Here is a 20,889-nt window from a genome sequence, read left to right on the forward strand (position 1 = left end):
CCAGCGGCCAATCACACCCCTGAAGTCTAACCCCTTCTATCAGGGGTCAGGTGCAGTCCACTATGGCTGCTCTAACGGTCTAGTGTAATAGAAGGGGGGGACCCAGGCCCACCTTCTACTCTAGGTCCCAGCCCAGGGACCCTCTGGCAGCAGCCTCCCTGCCCTCCTTCACTCCCCTTGTCTGCCTTTCCTCCCTGGGCTGCTTCCCCTTCGGACCCTTTGCACCTTGTGGGCCCTTCTATCAGGGCCTGCAGCCTGGCAGGTACCTGGCCAAAGTTCCCTTCTGCTCCCCCAAGCCTGCACTGCACTGCACTATCCCAGGTGCTAGTCTCCTCACTCAGGAGACAAACCTTCCCCTTTGAAGGTCTGGGAGAGACTAACCCCCTGCTTCGCTCCTGGGCAGCCTTTTTATAGGGCCTAGCCTGGCCCTGATTTGCTGCCCTCTGCTCGGCACTGATTGGCTCCCCCACAGGCCCTCTCTGATTGGCTGCCATTCCGCGCAGCCGCTCTGGCCTGTTGTCACCCAATCTTGCCGCGGGGGGGGGGGGGCACTGCCCCACCACAGGCTTTCAGTTTATCATCTGGTTTGCTGATCCTGGGCTGTAGAACTTAACACATTTGCAACCATTCTGCTCTACAGTAATATTCTGTGTGCTCATGAAATTAGATAAAGACATTTGTGGATTAAAAAAAAATTGTGCAAAAATTAGAGCTGGAAATTTAGGTCACCTTGTCAGTCCCTTTGCGGGTTTGTTCTATTCCTCCACAGCTCTGCCCAATCCAGTAAGAGACATTTCCAGCAATAGGCAATGCAGCAATCCCCATGGGGAGGCTGTTCCACAGACCTCAGAGCTAGAGGGACAGATTGATGACTAATTATGCAGTTCCCAAGTCAAACTAGGCCTATGCTAATTACACAGTTGCTTTATTGAGCAAAAATAGTACAAAGAAATATCTTCATCTTAAAAAAATAAGTGATTGTGATACTTCAGTCGTGCTTTTCATTTGAAGATCTCAAAGTACTTAGCACTGAATTTGTTACACCTCATAACGTGCTTCTGAGCAGATACAGAGACACTGGACTTAAAGAGCCAGCTTTATGAAGGGTTTGATCTTGATCCTTCAGGGTGCTGAATATCCTCAACTTCCACTGAGGTTGTTGACGAAACCCGGGACATTGGAAGTTTTTAGACCCCAAAATAGCGAGTGAGTGGTAGAGTTTGGAAGAGAACTTGGGAGCCTTGCATCCTATTCCCCTGGTCTATCTAATAAGTAACCAACACTCTCTCGCTTAAGCCTCGATCTTGCAAAGGTGTATGTATGGATGTGCTTAACTTTACATATGGTGAATAGTCCCATTGATTTCAATTTCACTGCAAAGATCGCATAAAGTTAAGCACGCCCATAAGTCTTTGCAAGACTGGGACATTAATGGGCCTATTTCTGTGAATAAGATAGGCAGGATACAGCACTTAAAGGCAGTAGACCTATTCACAGGAGTAAGGTGAGTTGGTTTAGATCCTTATTTAAGTAAAACAAGTTTGACTTGTAACTATTTAATCAGAAACAGGATTTTCTTAAAAAACCCAAACCAACCCCTCAAGACAATGTCAACAGAGCCATCTAAAAAAGTAGCTTTGCAGCTTGTAGTTAATTACATGAGGACAATTTCTAAAACTATAATTATCTAGTGAAAGAGAGAGCGCACGCAGAAAAACCATCACTTGCGGTCTAGGATGGGCCAGGTGAACCACTCAAGTGCCACAGCCATTTGGGGAGAGCGGAATTCTGTAAAAATCCAATACTGTACTTATTCCTAAAAGCCTGGAACAGAAGAGCCAACAGAGCTTTGCTGAATAACCCCCATTAAATATAAACATTACAAAAAACAATTGACTGTCTCCTCAGTGCTCTCAGTTGGCCATGTAGGAAGATGTATTAAGCAGAGCATCTTGTATTGAAAAGGATATTGTCAAGGTTAGTTGCCCCCATATTTAACCCTTTCCCTCTCCTTATCTGTCTGAGCAGTCTGATGTAACTGATGGGTTGTGCACCCCACATGCCAGGGTTAATGAGGGCCTGAGACCAGTAAGGTCACCTGGCATCACCTGAGAGGAGAACCAGGGTTAACAGAGTGAATCCCAGATGGGAGTGGGCTGGGCCGGCAGAGAACAGGAAGGGGATGCCAACTCCATGGCCATCCTGTCTGACTCCTTATGAGAGCTGCAGGAAATTTACAGTGGCAAGTCTGACAGCAGAAATGATTTTCATTTTGAACTATTACTGGTACATCCAGTTGCATCAGTTTGGTTGTTAACCATAGTAATCGCATGGATCCTGGCGCATGTAGGGACAGCAGGCAATGAATTGGCAGACAAACAGGCAAAAACTACAATTAATTCTGAATGCACTGACCTGGGAATCCCCTGAAGCAAACTGGAATTTAAACACCTAAATAAAAATGAGATAAGGAAGGAATGGCAAGAGCTGTGGGTGAACAAAACAAAGGGGAAAAGACTCGGAGAAGTATGCCCAACAGTTGAAAATGTTGATATTCTCCAAGGCTCTGAGAGGAAGCTCAAAGTGCCTCTATTTAGAATTCTAACAGGGCACTGCAGATTAAATAGTAATTTATTTCTAATTAACGTGCATAAAGATGGATTATGCGTAACACGGAAGGTGCAGGAAACGATAGAGCATATCCTTTGGGACTGTAAAGACGGCACCAGTGAAAGGAGGTGTTTTATATAGAAAACTCAGAGGCCTTAAAATAACAAAATTTTCCTTGCAAAATGTAGCAAGAATACAAGGAAAATAGGCCCAGTTTAAAAAAAAAAAAAGGCTCTTCGCCAATTCTTTAAGAATTCAGGAAAGGTGCGAGACTCAAAGTCACAAACAATCTACAAAATACAACGCACGGCAGTCAGAGCCTCAGGGAGGGAAATTTAGATGCAGTAAATGTGGAGGGGAGCATTTATATGACCAGCATAGTAACTATGGAGGAAAGCACAGTGCAACCTACGGGAAGTGTATAGCAGCCAAGCAAGAGAGGTACAGAAACAATACAGAAGCTACTAGGAGACATCGAAGACCAAAAGGGGAAGAGGAAAGGAGACTCAGTAAAAAGAGAAGTACACAACATAATAAATCAAAGGGTATAATGAGTGCTACGGGGGGAAAGGAGAAGACATACTATGTATGGACAAAGAGTTTTATACCTTTTATGATGTAAGCAATAAACTGCGCATCGCAGGCAGGGATAAAAAACAGAAAATGAAAATTATGGTTAAAGCAGCAGGAAAGTACCTACATTTTAGCAACTTATCAGTAGAACAACTCCATGCTTTCAGTGAAGGAAACACTGACGTGTAAATAGAATGGTACTAAGTATTTACTGTTTACTGTCTAATAGAAGCGGTTCTCAACCCGCGGTCCAATTAGCACACAGCTGCAGCCCAGCTCAGCTGTGTGGTAAAGGCTGCCAACCTACCGGGGTTGCCAGGTTCCCGGAAGCTTGGCGCGGAGAGGTCAGGGCTGCCTGGCGGGGTCAGGGCTGCCGGCCTGCCCTGCATGGCGGGACTCTGGGGTCAGGGCTGCAGGCTGGCCCCGTGAGGTCAGGGGCAGCCGTGTGGCGGGGGTAGGGTCCAGATAGCAAGTGTGAAAAATCAGGACAGAGGGTGGGGAGTAATAGGAACCTATGTAAGACTATCAGGACTGTCCCTATAAAATCAGGACATCTGGTCACCCTAGGCGGGGGGCTGGTGTCAGAGCAGCTGGCTGGGGTCCAGGGCAGCCGGCCCACCCCACATGGTGGGGTCCAAGGCAGCCACCCGGCACCGCAAACTCCGGGGCAGCCATGCGGTGGGGGTCTGGGTCAGCTGGCCAGCCCTGCATGGCAGGGGTCCGGGGCCTGGACAGCCAGCCCAGTACGTGTGGCAGGGTCCAGGGCTGCCAGCTGGCCATGTGAGTTCCAGGGTCTGGGGCAGTTGCGCAGTGGGGGTCAGGCAGCTGGCTGGCCCCACGCAGCGAGGGTTTGGGGTCAGGCTCACAATGTGTAATAAGTTGAGAACCACTGATCTAATAGCACATGGACAGGAACTAAAGAAAAATATCCTTGTTAAAGATACTAAACCTGATATCATTTGTATACAAGAAACACAGTTCATAGGGAAAACTAGATTTTCGAATACTAGGTTATGGCATCTATAGGCAAGAAAGAGAAGTTGGAAGGGGAGGGGGAGTTTGTACATTCACTAAGGAAAACCTAAATTATTGTGAAATTGAGTTGAAGAAACTTAATATAGAGTATAATGTTATCAAGATTCCAAAGCAGAATAAATCTGCATCTTTGAGACTATATAATATATACAACCCCTGTGGAAAACTGGAGATTTAAGGATTTGACAGACAGTTGAAGATGCCACAGGCCCATATATTATATGTGGAGACCTTAACAGATGGCAAGGAAGTGGAAAAAATGATAAGAATGGTAAATGTCTAGATCAACTCATTGATGAAAATAATTTAATACTGAATGATACCACTAGGTTTAATGCAGCCAATGGAAATCTCTCATGTCTAGACCTTGGAATTGTGTCAAGTAGTATAGTGAGCAAATGCATCCGGGAAGTCGATAAAAAGGAGGGAATGGGAAGAGATCACTTTCCAGTATTTATCGTTTATCAAGGTAAAGGAAATGTTGAGGATGGAGGAAGGCCCCCACTTGGAATATGAAAAAAATCAAAGTGGGAGCAAATGTAACAAAAATATTAATGAACAATGTATAAGTGATAACACTGAAGAGTTTAATACCACTATACCTAAGGGAATTATAATGGCAGCAAAGTTAGCAATACTTAAGATATTAAGTCACCCTAAAAGTAGAAACCATGTACCATGGTGGAATAAGGAATGTAAAGAAAGGAACAAGGCATATAAGAAAGCAAAAAATACAATGAATGGTGAGGATTTAATGAAATATAAAAGAAAGGCAATTGTGAAAAGGGCTATTAAAAAGGGGGTGGGGAAGAAAGCTGGAGAAAGTATGGCAGGAAAATAAATAAAGATACTAAAACATCAGGCAGATTAGGAAAATGAATAGAATCTGGAGTAAGGGCAATTCTGTACCAGGCCTCATTGTAGAAGGCCAAGGGATAAAAAGCTCGAATGAAGAAAAAAGCAGAAGCCCTAGCAGAAATATTCCACAATGTTAGTAATGATGAAAATCAGATATAGAAATCTGTGTGATGGGGAAAAATTATTAAAGAGAATCACAAGAACGGGAAGAGGTGGAGGAAGATGAGAATACAATATTAAACAAAAACTTCTGTATGAGGGAACTTCAAAAAGCTATCGCTAAAAGCAAAAACTCCGCACAAGGCAAGGATGGTATATGGAATGAAATGCTAAAACACCTGGATGAAGGAAGTCTGAAAATACCACTCAAACTATCCAACAGTGTGTGGGGAACAGGTGAGCTACCAATGGAGATGAAACGTGGTTGCAGTCCCAGCATGGAAACCAGGAAAGCTGCGAAAAAGACCTGATATGTACAGGCCAATTGCCCTTACATCGTGTACGGATAAAGCCATGGCAAAAACGAATGAACAATTAACAACATATCTAGAAAAAAAGGACTTATAGACAACGTGCAAACTGGGTTCAGGAGCGGGAGGAGTCCATTTGATCACAAAGTAAGAGTAGAGATGGAGGCACAAAAAAGTCTGAGGAAAAAGAGTAAATGATAGTAGCTTTCCTAGATATTGAAAAAGCACATGACACGTTATGGAGAGGGCTTATTGCATACAATATCACCCGTTGGCATAAAAGAAAAAATATGTAGGTGGATAAAGGATTTCTTAAGTAAAAGAACTATGCAAGTCAGAATCACAAATGGCAGTCCGCAGAGGAGGGTTATCAGCTGTATCGTACTCAATGTAACCATAAACAATCTCCCCAAAAAGGATGAGTGCAGGAATAGGCACATCCTGGTTTTCAGATGATCATGCCATATGAGCTAAAAACTGAAACCAAGAAATAGGTGAGAAACAAATTAATGAAGCACATAGGAAAAATGCCGAATGGGGAAATGTGGGGCTTTCAATTTTAAATTCTGAAAATGAAAGGAATGATATTCACTTAAATAGAAAATTAAAAAGATTAATTGTCTCTGTATGGACAGCAAATAGGTATAGTTAAAAGCTATAAATTCCTGAGTGTGACATTTGATAGGAAACTAACATGGAAGCACCACATTGAAAATAATGTTGATAAATGTAAAGGTAAACTCAACTTATTTAAAAGTATTTCTGGACCCACCCGAGGAGCACAAAAGAAAGCAATGGTAATGCATTATAGAACATTAATAAGACCAAATACTGAGTACCAATGCCAAGCATTTAGTTCAGCATCGCAAACAATCTTAACGAAGCTAGACGCAATACAAGCTCATACATTATGCATTGTATGTGGTGCCATCATCACAACACTATTGTGTATAACGCAGATAGCTGCTGGTGAAGTGCCTGTAGCATTAAGATTGAAGTTATTGAACTTAAGTGTTTGGCAAAAGTTATAGGAAACAGGGAAGATGAAAACTCTGAACAAATATATGCAGAATGCTAGGAATTCAGTGGACAACATGGTGGTGGTGGGGAGGTTAGAAGAACCCCAAAAATGCCTCATGTCAACAGGCTTGAACTGTGTACAAAAGAATGAAGAGAAAAGAAAGACCTAAAAGAAATGACCACATATAGCTATTGGAAAATGCATTTTCCGTGGAAAATCATGCTCCTGATACAAATGAACTATAAACTATAAGGGGAACAGGTTTCAGAGTAACAGCCGGGTTAGTCTGTATTCCCAAAAAGAAAAGGAGTACTTGTGGCACCTTAGCGACTAACCAATTTATGCTTATGCTCAAATAAATTGGTTAGTCTCTAAGGTGCCACAAGTACTTGTTTTCTTTTTATAAGGGGAACAGGAGAGCTAAATATAGTAAATTTAGCAAATCAATGTATGTGATAAATGGGGCAAACATTGCCAAATATTTACAGATGGGGGGGGGGGGGGGGAAAGGAGAGTGGGGATAGCATTCTCCATCCCAACATTTGGAAGAAAGAAATCCATGAGACTTAGCAACTGCATTAGTTGACTATGCAAAACCTGGGGAAGTAAACAAAGTAGCATAGAATTTCACTGTTAGGAACAAAGTATCTTTGCTGTGATACAGAAGGGCCAGGAAAGAATGGGAGAGTGCTAGAGGGGAAATATATAAGCTCAAGGCTAATTAAGGTGTGGTTCCCTGTAGACTAGGGAAGGTGGCTGCAGGTTAATTGGAGCACCTGCAGTCAATCAAGGCCCCCTTAAGAACCTAATAAAATCCCCTGCTTCAGGCAGACAGAAGAAGGAAACTGCTCCCCTCCCTTGCTTGAGCTTGGAGAGGTGTTGAGAGATTTGGAAGACCTGAATACTGAAGTAATGGGGACTCTCTTCCCTGCAGCATCTAAGGACCGAGGGTAATCCCACTGAAGGGGGATGAGGGTAAGAAACCCGCAGGGGTTGAAAGGGGCTGGGACTCAGAGTGAGGAGCAAACCCAGACCACTTCCCTCCTCTACCACCTTCGCAGGCTAGGAGTGGGGCCCTCGGTACCCAAGAGCAGGGGCAAAGGGTGGCATGTTAGCTCCCTGCCAAGAAAAGTGCAGGACCCACCAGACTAACATCAGCCATCTTGCTACATTGCTCAGATGCACTCTCCATGCTGAACCAAGGACATATAGCCCAATAGCTGGGCAATATTGTTGCTTCTTAATGGCATAAGACCAGATCCTCAGCTGGTGTAAACCAATATAGTTCCAGTCACTTTTACAAGTGCTATGCCAATTTACATCAATTTAGTCCAAACTGAACATCCTGGGCCCAATCCTGGCCTCAAGGAAATCAATGGCAAAATTCCCATTGACTTAAATGAATCTAGATCAGGCCTTTTTTTGGCCATGCGAAAATGCTGGACCTGCATTTAAAAGCTGCACAGACACTGGACTTTAGGGCAAATTGTCATTTTATGACTTCAAATGGTGTCATTTGCATCACTGTGATATTTATTTAAAACTAGAGCAGACAAGGCACTAGAAGATGAACTGAAGGAAATAGACTAATGACTTCTGTGGCTCAGAATCACATTTTAATAAGGGGAAAGGACTCTAGCAAGCTTCTGTCTCTATCATAATTGTACAGTATTCATGCTGTAACTATAATGTGTGTGTATATATACAACTGCCCGCTCCAGGATGACTCTAAATCCTGTAGCTGTGTGTTATAGGTTCTCAACTAACGGAGATTCTCACTTGGCTCAAGGAGTAGGGGGCCTATTTTCAGAACAGGAGGATCCAAGTTCTTTCCCCAAAGTTTCTTGTGAAGTTCCAAGTAGCCATGAATATGTTACATTGACGACAGCACCAGATAGAACTGAGCCCTTCTGACGTAAGTCTGAGTTTCTGACAAGGTTGGTTTGATTTACTTCATTTTATTGTGTCCTCAGAAACCTTGTAATATAATTGTTGGCATCCCTTGAAGAACAACCTGAAATATTAGCCATTATCTTTCTCCTCGCCATTACCTTCCTTATCATTGCCAGTGGCCATCAGCTACACCATACAGAAGTGAAATCGTTTTCAGCAATACCAAAAATACAGTCCCTGGGACTTTCACCGAGAAGACACTAGTGTGAGTTAGCTAAGCCTGAGTGTACTCATTTGCAAGCTGTGTTCACGTCATGTGACCAGGTAGGTTTGCGTTTCTGAAAAAAGGCCTCTATTCCTTCGTGCCCATCCTTCAGGGTCAGATTGTCCACCATGACCTGGGAGGTCATTCTGTAGGCAGCATCAAGGTCCAGTGCCATCTGTCTGTAAAAGGCGGCTTTCCCCAGTGCCACAACAGACCGGCTGGCTTCACATATTTTGCGTGCAATTTTCATGGTCTCCTCTTCCAGCTTGTCTTCTGGTACCACCCTGCTGAGAAGTCCATGCAGCAAAGCATTGTGGGCAGAAATAGGCTCTCCTGTGAACAGCATCTCTAATGCAACCTGGACAGAAAAAATAAATCCTACTGAGCCAGTTCAACTTGCTTTGGTTTACGTCAGCAATTAAAATGGAGACATAAGGCCCATCTTGTTCATCCTGAAGTCACTAGCAAAATTCTCATGAGCTTCAATGGGAGAAGGGTTGAGTCCAGGGGCAAAAATGTTTCAAAAGTGCCCACAGGTTTTAGGTGCCAACCTGAGTCACATGATCCTGACACCGAGAAGTACTGAACCCCCATGATTCCAACTGAAGCCAAGGAGAGGGGGGGTGCTCAGCATTTTCTAAAACAGAGGCCCCCTTTTGTGCTTTAAATTGAGCACACTAAATACAAAATAGAATAAAAATGAAGGCATGCCAAATCAGTGGGTAGTTTTTTGAAAATGTTGGCCTTAGTTTTAGTTTTCTGTGTGGTTTTTAATTAGACTCCCAGACGCTCAAGTTAGATCACTGCTACATCTATTTCTGTATTCTGCTTCCTGCAGTGACCTGTGTCTGATGCTTTATTTGAGAGGGGGAAAAATCCATAATGTACTTGGCTAATTGTACAGTGCTAAATATGGGGAGAAAAATGCCTTCCTGACCTTAGAGGCAATCAGCTGATATCCGGACTCATGAGGTCTAAGTACCCTTGTTATTGTCTTTGCTTCAGTAGCTACAAATACAAGCATCTCGGACACATTTCATTTGATAAGATGTAAAACCAGAAGTCCTAACAGTTGCAACAATGGTGCTTTTTAATCTGATATGGGAGCACTTGTACATTTTGGGGGAGAGATAGCTCAGGGGTTTGAGCATTGGCCTGCTAAACCCAGGGTTGTGAGTTCAACCGCTGAGGGGGCCATTTAGGGGCTCTGGGGCAAAAATTGGGGATTGGTCCTGCTTTGAGCAGGTGTGGTTGGACTAGGTGACCTCCTGAGGTCCCTTCCAACCCTGATATTCTTTGATTAAAATATGTGGCATTGTATTTTTTTAAACACTGAATTGTACAATCAGAAATATTGGAAGGATGATCCAGGAGCAGCTGTAGTATCAAACCATTCTAACTCACTCAACAGATTTCAAGATGGCATCAGAGCCAGGAAGTTAACAATTAAGGTCCCTTTCCTGAAATCTGACCTGCACAGGAGGACCCTTGCACTTGGGCAGAGCCCCACTGACATAGCGAGGACAAAAGCTTCTGCCCAGATGGATCCAGTACTGTACGAGGACTGGGACCTGAGGTTGCACGTCTCAAACAAGGCTTTGTGAAGTGAATTGTATTCCTTACGCAGTGAGTGAGGCCCATACTCAGTCAGTAGGAAAGAAATGAGGAGGAGATAAAGGAAGGTCATAGATGCTATTTAAAACAGAGCTAAGCAGATCATGCTGGCATTGAAATGTCAGTGCTTGGCAGGAATGGATACCTAATGGGACTGGTATCCTGCACTTGGAGGGGTCTCTCAGCAGGGGGAAGGCATCATTGTCTAAAGGAAAGAATTTACTGGCAGGAGGGAGTAGAACTCCTGTGCTGATCTGCTGTTGCTGTGACGACCCACTGCCTGGGATCAGGGAGGTAGCAGAGCTGCTGTCCTGGAATACAGGTCACGTCTACACTATTCTTGGACTTCCCAGCCCCCCCTCAGACTAGTGGTGTGTTTTTTTTTTTTGTTTTTTTTTCTCTAAAGTTGCTTTTGGAATGTTTTGCACAACAAAGTGCCGAGTGAGGGAGGTGCATGGATCAGAGCTAGAGCATGTAAATACGGGGTCTACTTTCAGGAACCCAGAGAGAACAGGTCTCTCTTGAACACCGCCTACCTTTCTAGAAAGGGCTCTTCCCACGGCCACAGCTGGTGTGGAGCAGAACAGCCCAACGTTGACTCCGGGTGTAGCAAACTGGGATTTCTCACTCGCTACTGCAATGTCACAGCTCGCCACCAGCTGGCAGCCTGCTGCCGTAGCCAAACCATTTACTTGGGCAATCACTGGTACGGGGAGTTTTTGGAGCAGAGTCATGACCTGTATATGCAAAAAGGAAGTGGTCAGCAGGTCACAGATGTGTAGGTGCAACATGTTCCCATAATCCATGACTTGAAGATGTTGTTACAGATACAATAATTATCTTAATTGATTATTATCTGTAATATGGTAGCACAGCGTCCCAATAAAAGACAGTCCCTACCCCCAAAGAGTATTACACAGTGCTGGGGGCCAGGACACTTCTGTGGTACTGATCACCTGGCAAGTTGCTTAACTTCTCTGTGCCTGTATAATGATACTTACCCACGTCTGAGCTCTGCAGATAAAGTGCTATTTACCTGCTAAGTGTTATCATGATTACCTAGATAAACAACTCACATCAGCACATGGTGATCAGATGACAAATTTCAGCTGGTTTCTTCACTCTCTTCTTGTGGGGGGAAATCACTTCTGCTAAATCATATTTTACACTCCTTGGCTGAAATTTCCAAATTCAGTTTTGCATGAGCTCTGCCTTTATCTCAGTTCTTGTGCTATTGTTTAAAAACTAGTGTTCAGCACTTCTTGAGAAATGGAACCAGGCAATGAATCCATTTGTGTACAGTAATCACATCTGCAACTACTTTCTTCAAAACATCCTTTACAAAAAAATTATCGTATTTGTTTTGTTGTGCTTAAACAAGTCAGGAGAGCTAGTTTCTACTCCAAGATGTATCAGTTTTGTGTGGGATAATAATACCTAGCTTCTAAACAGTACTTTTCATCAGTAGACTTCAAAGTGTGTTCCAAAGGAAGTCAGTATTATTATCCTCATTTTACAGATGGAAAAACTGAGGCAGAGATTAAGTGATCTGCCCAAGGGCATGCAGCAGGCCACTGGCAGAGCCAGGACTAGAAGCAGTGTTCCCTGAGCCCCTAGTCCAACACCCAATGTAGTGTGGTCTAGTGAATAGAGTATGTCCCTTAACTTCCTTAGTTTCTCCACATAGGGGTAAAGTGAGGTTTGATTAGTGCAGATAGAAGGGGCTATAGAAGTGCAAGATATTCCTGTTAGAAAAAAGATCATATATTTAATTTAGTCGCTAGCATTTCATTTCCTCTTGAACTTTCTTTATCATTTTCATGGTTCCAGAAATATTTATTTGAAGTATGGTGCATTACTTGTTCCTTACACTCATGGCTAAATTATTACACTTGTCATATGCTAAGGCCCTGATCCTGTATAAGACTTATACACTGACTTAACTTTTTACACTACAAATAGTCTGCTAATCCTCCTATATTTTTCTTTATTAACTCAAAGCCTAGTTTTCTACATCAGGAACCCCAAAGAATGAAATATCTGAGCCATTCTATTCCAATCTGCCCGCTGATTACAGCGGGAACTGCTGATAACTGAAATCCTGCACACGTTCACGGTATTAATTATACCCACAGTACAGTTTAATTTTCTTTTAAAGTGTTAAAGTGGAGAAACTTGCAAACTCTTGATTCCACTCTATATGACAGTAGAAAAGGTTTTATGTTTCTTCAGCTTTTCCATGAACCAGTGGCTGTTTGCTCAAACAGCAGCTCCTGTCCTGCGGCCCTGGGGCTGGCTCCCCACTCTGGGTGTTGCAATCTTGCACATAGGATCACAGTGCCACTCAGGTTCGGCCTGGCTGCCTCTCCATCATGTTTTCCTGGTTTTGCACCCTTGGTTTAATGATTTCTGTGGGTGCAACTCAACCCATGAACCCACCCTAAAGCCACCCCTGTCTTCAACTGAAAAGAGCAAAAAATCAACTTTGAATTAAGCATTTATCTTATTAATACTATAAAACTAGTCTTAAAATAAAGAAAACAGGCAAATCCATGGGTGTTATCAATATGTCTAATGGTACCTGGCACTTACATAGCAACTTTCTCATGAGGTTCTCAGAGCTTTTAACATATCAGTAAATTAACCATGTGTCCCTATTGGTTCCAGTTGACCAACTAGGTTTTGGAATAGGACAACGACTCCTAATTGATGCAAGGTAGGTTAGGAGTATTATGCCTATGAAACATAACGAATTGATCCATATTTGTGCAGACTGCAAGACTCATGTAGTGATGATACATGGATCAAATGTTAAAAAGATTTAAAGGAACATGCAACAATTATACCTAGTTTCGAGCATTTGCATATTGCAGATACAAGCCTTTAATCATGCATAATCCTTACACTTCTGTTTGCATGTGGAGAAATGATGAGAGAAAATAACGTGTCCAAGATCAGACAGTAAATCAGTGGCAGAGTCAAGAACTGGAGTCAGGAGTCCAGAGGGCCAAGCTCTGCTCTAACCACAGGACCACCACATTCTTTCCCTTCTTAAACTTGTTTCGTTGCCCCATTCAGCTCTGCACTTTAATGGTGGATTCACTGAAATGCATTATTGGCATTAATGCAAAACCAGCACCCTCGCTTACCTCAGCACAGGTATCAAATACTTCGATATGGTGCTTCATGTCCCGTTCACTGGACAATTCTTTTAAATCATGGCCAGCTGAAAATACAGGTCCTTCCGCTGCAAAGCATTCAATAAAATGAAGAAAAAAACTTTTAACGTTACTGATCTGAATGAATCTAGCATCTTGGGCTGGTGACAATTCAGAATGCAGTAAGTCCTACATGGCAGAAGTAGAGATACCCAAAAATAGGGGAGGAGGGTACTTTGCAAAAACATCACAAAATGTTGGCTTCTGTTTTTTAGATCAAGATTTCAACTGCTGTAGATCAAGATGACTAAATGCTGTACAGCATTTAGTCATATAAACCCCAGTGACTCTAACAGGCATTGTAAGGACTCATCTGTAGAAGAAACCCATGAGCTTTCATTTTCAGCTTCTACTTTGCCTTCCATTGTAAGTACCCTGTGAAATGCAACCAGTGATCTCACATCACTTGCTACTGAGCACCTCTTGTGTAACTTAGTGCACGACATGACAACTGGTCATCTAGGAGAGGCACAAAATGGCAGACATAATAAGAATTTACACATAAGAATGCACATAGCTCAAATATATTTCATCCCAAAGTCATCTAAGGCACCTTATAATCTTAAATTGATATACAAGCCATAAAAGGGATCTCTTAAACTGCTACTGAAACTACGGATTGGTTCAAGGCAGGAAGTACCTGTATCGTGACAACTCACAACAGGCCACATGTTCACCTCATTAATCTTATTGCTGTGTGAAATGCTCCCTAGCAACTCAGGTCTCCTAGGAGAAATCCAGAGGGGAGTTAGTGCTGCTCCTTGCAGTCGTGACACCCTCTCCTCAGCTCAGAGAGAAGGTGGTACACCAAATGCACTGCTCCTGAGTGAGGGGGGCTGGGCAGGGCGGGAGGCAAGGGAAAAGCATAGCGGGGCTGGCTCTCTGCATGAATACCCTGTGACCTGTGAGGATAGTACCATATATCTCCAAGGATCCTCAAGCTCTGTGGAGTCAGGAGGCTGCAGCCCCTCAAAAATAAAGTGAGGTCACACCCAAAGAATTTTTGAAATTCTTTCCTTCATCCTGTTGGCTTTTCCGGGGGGGGGGGAGGGAGGAGTATTTGACCCCCTGTATTTAGCAGAGTTTCCTACCTCAGTCAATAGGAAGTGATGGGGTTTTACGGGGCTCAGCCCAGCTTCTCAGAAAACACAACAAAATAGTTATTCAGTGCAACTTAAACAACAGCTCCTACCCAGTATGGTGGGGAGTTGCTCTGTTCTTAGGCTGATTGACACAGTTCTCTCCTGTTTATACAGCACTCAACAGCCTCTGGTTAATATTTCACCCATGCTAATTAAAGATCAGGATTTTGATGCCAGGTTGTTCAGGAGGGCAACAGACAAGAACTGTCTTTCCTCTCTGATGGTTGTTGTGGGCAATGGTTGCTCTACCTCCAAAGCTCTCATCTGTGGAATCCTACATGGCTAAGTCCTCTCTCTCTTCTCTCCCCTCTCTGCCCATGATCCTTTAACTATATGATGCTGTCGGGAAGGCTGGTGTGACAGCACAGACTGAATTGCCAGCAGTATGCAGAATATACCCAGCTATACGTCTGCTTTATGTCAAACACAAACAGTACCATCCCCCAGCTCTCTCAATGCCTACTAGAAATCTGAACCTAGATGAATGCTGAATCCAGGCCACAGCAAAGTAATAGTGGTAGGAAGAAGGAAGTATCCTCTCTTTCAAGGGCATTTGCCCTCAGGATAAGCTGGTTGGCAGTTTTGGGGTTCTTTAGAGCTCCTTATTGCTAATGGATACTTATGTAGCCAGGCACCAAAAAACATCCATGTCCAACTGCAAAGACTGTGTTCCATCCCAGCAGACAGACACAGCCCTGGCCACGCAATAGTTTCCTCTGTGCCAGATTGCTGTAACTAATTATGTCTGGGGAAAAAGCCACACGCACGCCCTTAAAAAGCTCCAATGTATACAAAACACAATAGCCCATGTGCCACTCTACTGCTAGGTCATGAAAAACCATCCCATAGGATTTGGCCTTAACTTTCCCGAGATCACTTCTTCCTCCTTATCAGCTGCATTCCACTAGAACAATGAAACTGGAGTAGAGCTGGTTGAAAGTTCTCATTTAAAACAAAGCAAAAAAAAACAAAAACCCCAAAGTAAAAATGTTGAATATTTCACAAAATTTTTACTTTTTTTTACTTTTGAAAAATTAGTACAAAATTTCAAAAAAATGGTCACTTTTCCCGTTTGTTTCACCCTCTGTTCTGTGGAGCATCCCAGGGGAGCTCATGAGTGCACAGGAGCCAGAATTTTCACAGGGGCTGCACCTAGACGATGAAACTCATTACAGCAAGCGATAAAAAGTACCATGGACTTTCAAAGCTAACTGAAAACTAATTTCTCTGACCTACCTTTCCCTCAATAAACCCTTCACCCACAGAGATATACAAATAATCCAACTCTCACTCTCATTCACACAAAAGTATAAAGAATTATAAAGGAATCAAGCTATTTCTCCTACAGGCCAGGAAAGAAAAAAGATTGTTTATTGTTTTTTCTATTTTATATACTCTGGAAGTTCTCAGATATTACTGTTCTATTCAAGTTCTTATACCATGCCCATCAACGTTACCTATAGTGATAGGGGTTATATGAGTATCTAGAAGGAAGAAGTGACATAATAACACTTGGCTTTTATATAATGCTGGTCACCTTTTGATCTTTACAGTGCTTGTCATCTTTCCTTTTACAAATAGGGAAACTGAGGGACGGTGAAGTTTGGAGACTTGCAGAAGAGTACAAAGGCGGCTAGTAATAGAGCTGGGAATTGAATCCACATCTCCTGAGTCCCAATATTGTGTCCTACCCACTGAACTTCTGCACAACATGTTGTGACATTGATCACAACCTCAACATTAAGCACATGAGCCTGTGGAATTGCCGCTGAAATCAATGGGAGTTGTGGGAGCTCAACACCTCTTAACAGTAAACCCTTAAAAAAAAAAAAAAGGAATTTTCTTTAACTCCATGGTCATTGTAACCTAGATTTTATTCTGTTAAAAAAATCCCTATATATAAAATTGATTTTGAAAAGCAAAGAAAAGTAACAATTGGACTCATGAACCCTTAAAAATATACTGCAGTAACGGTCCAAAACGCTGCCGCTCACAAGAGGGTTCCTGCAGTGTTTGTCACTTGTGTAGATTTGTATTTTCACTGAGTGAAGAAAAGTTTAGTTATTACTATCATCAGTACTTATTATTGCACTTATAAAGTAGGGTCAGACCCTGCATGGACTTATGCATACGCTTAGCTTCACACAGCGTGGGTAGTACTCTCTCTCAGGTCACATTGAAGGTATTGTTCACAGTGTGTAAAATTAAGCATATATGTGGGACTTTGGATTTTAGGTCTTGACCAATAAAACACGATATAAATAAAATTTAAAAAAACAGTGTTTATCAAATAAACTCTGGAAATGGTTACTTGTATCTAAGGGCTCATCTGCACAGAGCAGTAATGCAGAGTATGAGAGGGTGATTTCTAAAGCACACTAATGAGTTGTGCATTAACTGGTCTGTGCAGACCCTGCTGGTGGGCATGAAAGGTTCCCTAGTGTGCTTTAGCATAGTGTGGTTTGAAACAGTGCTAGGTTGATGTACACCAGGGAACATTATGAAGAGATTGCTCATTACAGTGTATACAAAGAGAAAGCTCCAGCATCCCTGATTTTTGGACTCATTGATTTTAAGGCCAGAAGGGACCATCATGATCATGTAGTCTGACCTCCAGGCCACAGAATATCACCCACCTGTTCCTGTAATAAGCCAATAACCTCTGGGTGAGTTACTGAAGTCTTTAAATCAAGATTTGAGAACTACAAGTTACAGAGAATCTACCATTTACTCTCGTTCAAACCAGTATGTGACCTGTGACCCACGCTGCAGAGGAAGGTGAAAACCCCCTGGGGTCTCTGCCAATCTGTCCTGGGGAAAAAATTCCTTCTGACTCCAAATGTGGTGATCAGTTAGACCCTCAGCACATGGGTGAGACCCACTAGTCAAAAACCTGGGAAAGAATTCTCTGTAGTAACTCAAAGCCCTCCCCAACTAGTGTCCCATCACCAGCCGTTGGAGATATGGGCCATCTACCCTCATCATACCAGGCCCTTCATAAATTTATCAAGCTCAGTCTTGAAACAAGTTAGATTTTTTGCCCACACTGCTCCCCTGGAAGGCTGTTCCATCTGCAGCTACCTAACATTTAAAAATAGCTAAAAATAGCCCCCTAAAAATGAAATTAATAAGCCCTGAAAAATAGACGCCCTACATATATGTAAGTCTTTGCAGGATTCCCAGATCTGTAACAACATTTATCTAAAACACTTAACAAAGTTTGGGTAAGTATTATTATTCCAATTTTACAGCTGGGTAAACAATGGCCCTGACTCTGCAAATTTGGAACTGCCAGCGAACCAAAACATCCATTATTTGCCCATCTCTAACACTGTCCAAACCATCACTATGTATATGGCATTGTAGAACATGGCAGTTGACCCATCTTTTTTTCCAACCTTTTTTTCCCCCCTGAGATCAAGGAAATACCTGAAATGATGATGACTCTGAGAGCCTTGCTTTTGATATCATGCAGAATATCATCGCGGAGACACTTCAGCATAGAGAGTGACAGAGCATTTCTTTTCTTCGGGTTATTCAACATAATGTGTCTGTAAAGATTTTAATAACAAACTGGTCATGATCCAGTCAAACAAAATAGAACCTCTGCGACTGTTTCTGGAATCAAAGCTTTGGTCCAAATAAGGACGGGCACTTGAAATTTGTTATTTTATTTAATATAATTTATGTGTATTGCAGTAGAGGCAAGAGACCTCGCCAGTACTCAAGACCCCATTGTGCTAGGCACTGTACAATCATGTAACAAAAAGACTGTCCCTGTACTGAAGAATTTACAGCTGAATCGGGTTTTAAACTTGCTACCAGGAAGCATTTCTTGACAACTTTGTTCCCTGATGGAGGCTGCTGTGTTCCTCTGTATCAGATATGGACTGGCTATACAGCTTACTTATATATACCAGATGTGTTCATCATTAGATCCTCGGGAGGCCACCTCTTGGGAACAGACAGAAGTCATGTTTGTTCTATTATCGCTTCTCTCCCATGGTGGCAAAGGGTAAGAGCATGACAATTTCATAAAGTGAAGGCAGGAGCCCCTCCCCCCCAAAATAAATACAAAATTTAATTTAAAAATTCCAAGCCACACACTTTATGGGACTAAGAAGGCACAGTTATGTCCTGTAACTCACTGTGGCTGTTTAGGGCCCAATCCAGCACACACTTAAGACCAGGCATAACACTTGTGACTGTGAATAATCCCATTTAGGTCAACAGGACTACATTTGATGGGAATGAGCGTGGGAGCCTTGGGCAATGTGGCTCCAAGCAGGCACAGGGTTTCATCCATACAGAAGCAACTGCAGGATCTAGCCTAGGGGTTCTCAGGACAAATTTTTTGGTAGCCTCAGAGTGCGGCCACCAACTCTTGCTGATGGCCGCTCTCATATTTTTTCCTATAATATTTGGTTAGCTTTAGGAAAAACAAATAAATATGCACATACACATGTCCAAATTATTGTAATATATTTAGTGCTAGTTTGTAAGTCTGTTGTGAACAGTGATATTAACAAACATACAAGTATCACTTTTCACAGCAGACTTACTCAGCCCTGGCAAGTCTGGGAAAAATTAAACCCTGGATGGGGGTCGGGGGAGGCAGCTGGGGTTGGGGCAATGGGGCTGGTGGGTGGGTGGGTGGCCAGGGGAGGCAGCAGGGGGCTGGAGCCTGAAGCCCCGTGGCCAGAGCCTGCCACCCCAACACACTAGGGCTGAAGTCCAAAGCCTGAGCCCCACCACACCTGGGAAGGTGAGGAACTCACCAGCTGCTCCTCCAGGTGTCTCTGGAGGGGGGCAGGGCCCAACCCCTGCTGGAAGATCCAGCAACCAACACAAAGGTGGTGCATCCAAAAGCACCAGGGAGGGGCCACTACTTTGCCACTTCCCCCCTGCATCACAGCGCAGGAGGTTGTGGCCTCAAGAAAAGTCCCTGGTGGCCTCATTTGAGAAACACTGATTTAGATTGGTAAATCTCTGTGGCAGGGAGGCTCCCGGCTCTTCATAGGTCAGACAGCACCATTCCCACCGTGGGCAGTTTTATATACTACAAGGATTTTATATACCACAAGGAAAATTTAGAAGTGCAAATGTGCTGTCAAAATTATTAAGCCACACCCACTGAGCTAGGGACTGAACAGAGTAATAGACACATGGGAAGGCCCCGTCCCTGCTCCTGTAAACGATTTTATGTCCTTATTCTTTAAAGGACTTTTTAAAAATGATCCCCCTGGATTTTGATTGCCATACTGGCCTTGAACTGTACCCCATCCACCTTTCAGTTACACTCACCCATTGCCAATCTATGCAGGTCCCCCACAAAAGCTGACATTTCCCCGTTAAATCACTGACATCAGAAACCCAGAGTTATGAAGATTAACTGCATAGAAAATTCTGTCTGCGTGTCAGGGAAATCCATCAGCATTTCAACCCCCTTGGCTATTATGGGCGAGTTGGGGGTGGGGTCTAGTGCGTTACACACACCTCGTTTTGGGGTCTGGGTCATATACAAAATCCCACAAGAGGAACGTCCCATCGGGGCACTGGGGAGAGGGGGGACTACTCTGAGTCCCAGCGCCGGTCGGTTCTGTGTGACCTTTTGCTCAGCCGCTCACACGGGCGCAGCGTAGCCTCACCTGATGCCATCCAGCTGCCGCGTGCTGGTGAGTTTCTCCAGCTGTGGCTGCTGCCCCGATCCAGCGGTGGCGCCGCTGCTGAACCCAGAGGCAACGCGGCAGCGGAGGATCCGGGAGGGCTTCAGCCTCCATAGTCTCAGGCTCGCAGCCATTGCTTGTTTGGGGAAGGAGTGGGAGGAGTTGTTGTGCAACTGCTGGAGCCTTTCTGGCTCTCTGCTGACCCCTAGGCTGGCAGGGCTCTGCAGGGAAACGGGGGAAATGCTCCTCTGCCTCCACCCGGCCACCCACAGCAATCTGCTCCCTCTGCCTGCACAGAGAGCTGGGTGCTAGTGTGCTCGCCTCTGCTCTCCAGGCACACACAGCCTGATGCCGCCTTGGCCTGCCTGCCCCTCAGTGCAAAGACATTGCCATTCTCACTTGGCAGCACTCATTTTGCACAGGTGTACGTGACAATGCATTAGAGCAGGACAATGGTGAACTGGACCTAATGTCTCCAGCCCCAGCCACTGGTGTGGTGCTGTTATGCAGGCTCCCAAAGCAGC

General features: G+C 43.7%; 1 protein-coding gene and 1 long non-coding RNA gene across 2 annotated transcripts; one reads left to right on the top strand and one right to left on the bottom strand.

The window, feature by feature from the left end:
* Positions 1 to 7,185: 7,185 nt before the first annotated feature.
* On the top strand, positions 7,186 to 10,880 carry LOC122466846. Its single transcript, XR_006292736.1, has 3 exons — positions 7,186 to 7,542; positions 8,322 to 8,784; positions 10,137 to 10,880. It is a non-coding gene; the product is annotated as an uncharacterized LOC122466846 (long non-coding RNA).
* On the bottom strand, positions 8,000 to 20,538 carry ECHDC3 (enoyl-CoA hydratase domain containing 3). The gene is made up of 5 exons (XM_037889326.2): positions 20,348 to 20,538; positions 18,129 to 18,250; positions 13,489 to 13,586; positions 10,876 to 11,076; positions 8,000 to 9,083 (listed from the first exon to the last, which is right to left on the bottom strand). Exons 1-5 carry the CDS (start codon positions 20,497 to 20,499, stop codon positions 8,751 to 8,753), a joined length of 906 nt encoding a protein of 301 aa, XP_037745254.1. The 5' UTR covers positions 20,500 to 20,538; the 3' UTR covers positions 8,000 to 8,750.
* Positions 20,539 to 20,889: the final 351 nt, after the last annotated feature.

The sequence above is a fragment of the Chelonia mydas genome, chromosome 1 (assembly GCF_015237465.2).
Source record: "Chelonia mydas isolate rCheMyd1 chromosome 1, rCheMyd1.pri.v2, whole genome shotgun sequence".
In the NCBI taxonomy this organism is placed as follows: domain Eukaryota; kingdom Metazoa; phylum Chordata; order Testudines; family Cheloniidae; genus Chelonia; species Chelonia mydas.

Excerpts from the sequence above, each read along its gene's own strand:
- ECHDC3 (XM_037889326.2), bottom strand. The coding sequence starts at position 20,499 with ATGGCTGCGAGCCTGAGACTATGGAGGCTGAAGCCCTCCCGGATCCTC. Across the intron at positions 13,587-18,128 it reads CAGAGTCATCATCATTTCAG|CGGAAGGACCTGTATTTTCA; the intron begins GTATTTCCTTGA and ends AATGCTTTGCAG. Across the intron at positions 11,077-13,488 it reads TATTTGATACCTGTGCTGAG|GTCATGACTCTGCTCCAAAA; the intron begins GTAAGCGAGGGT and ends TTGCATATACAG.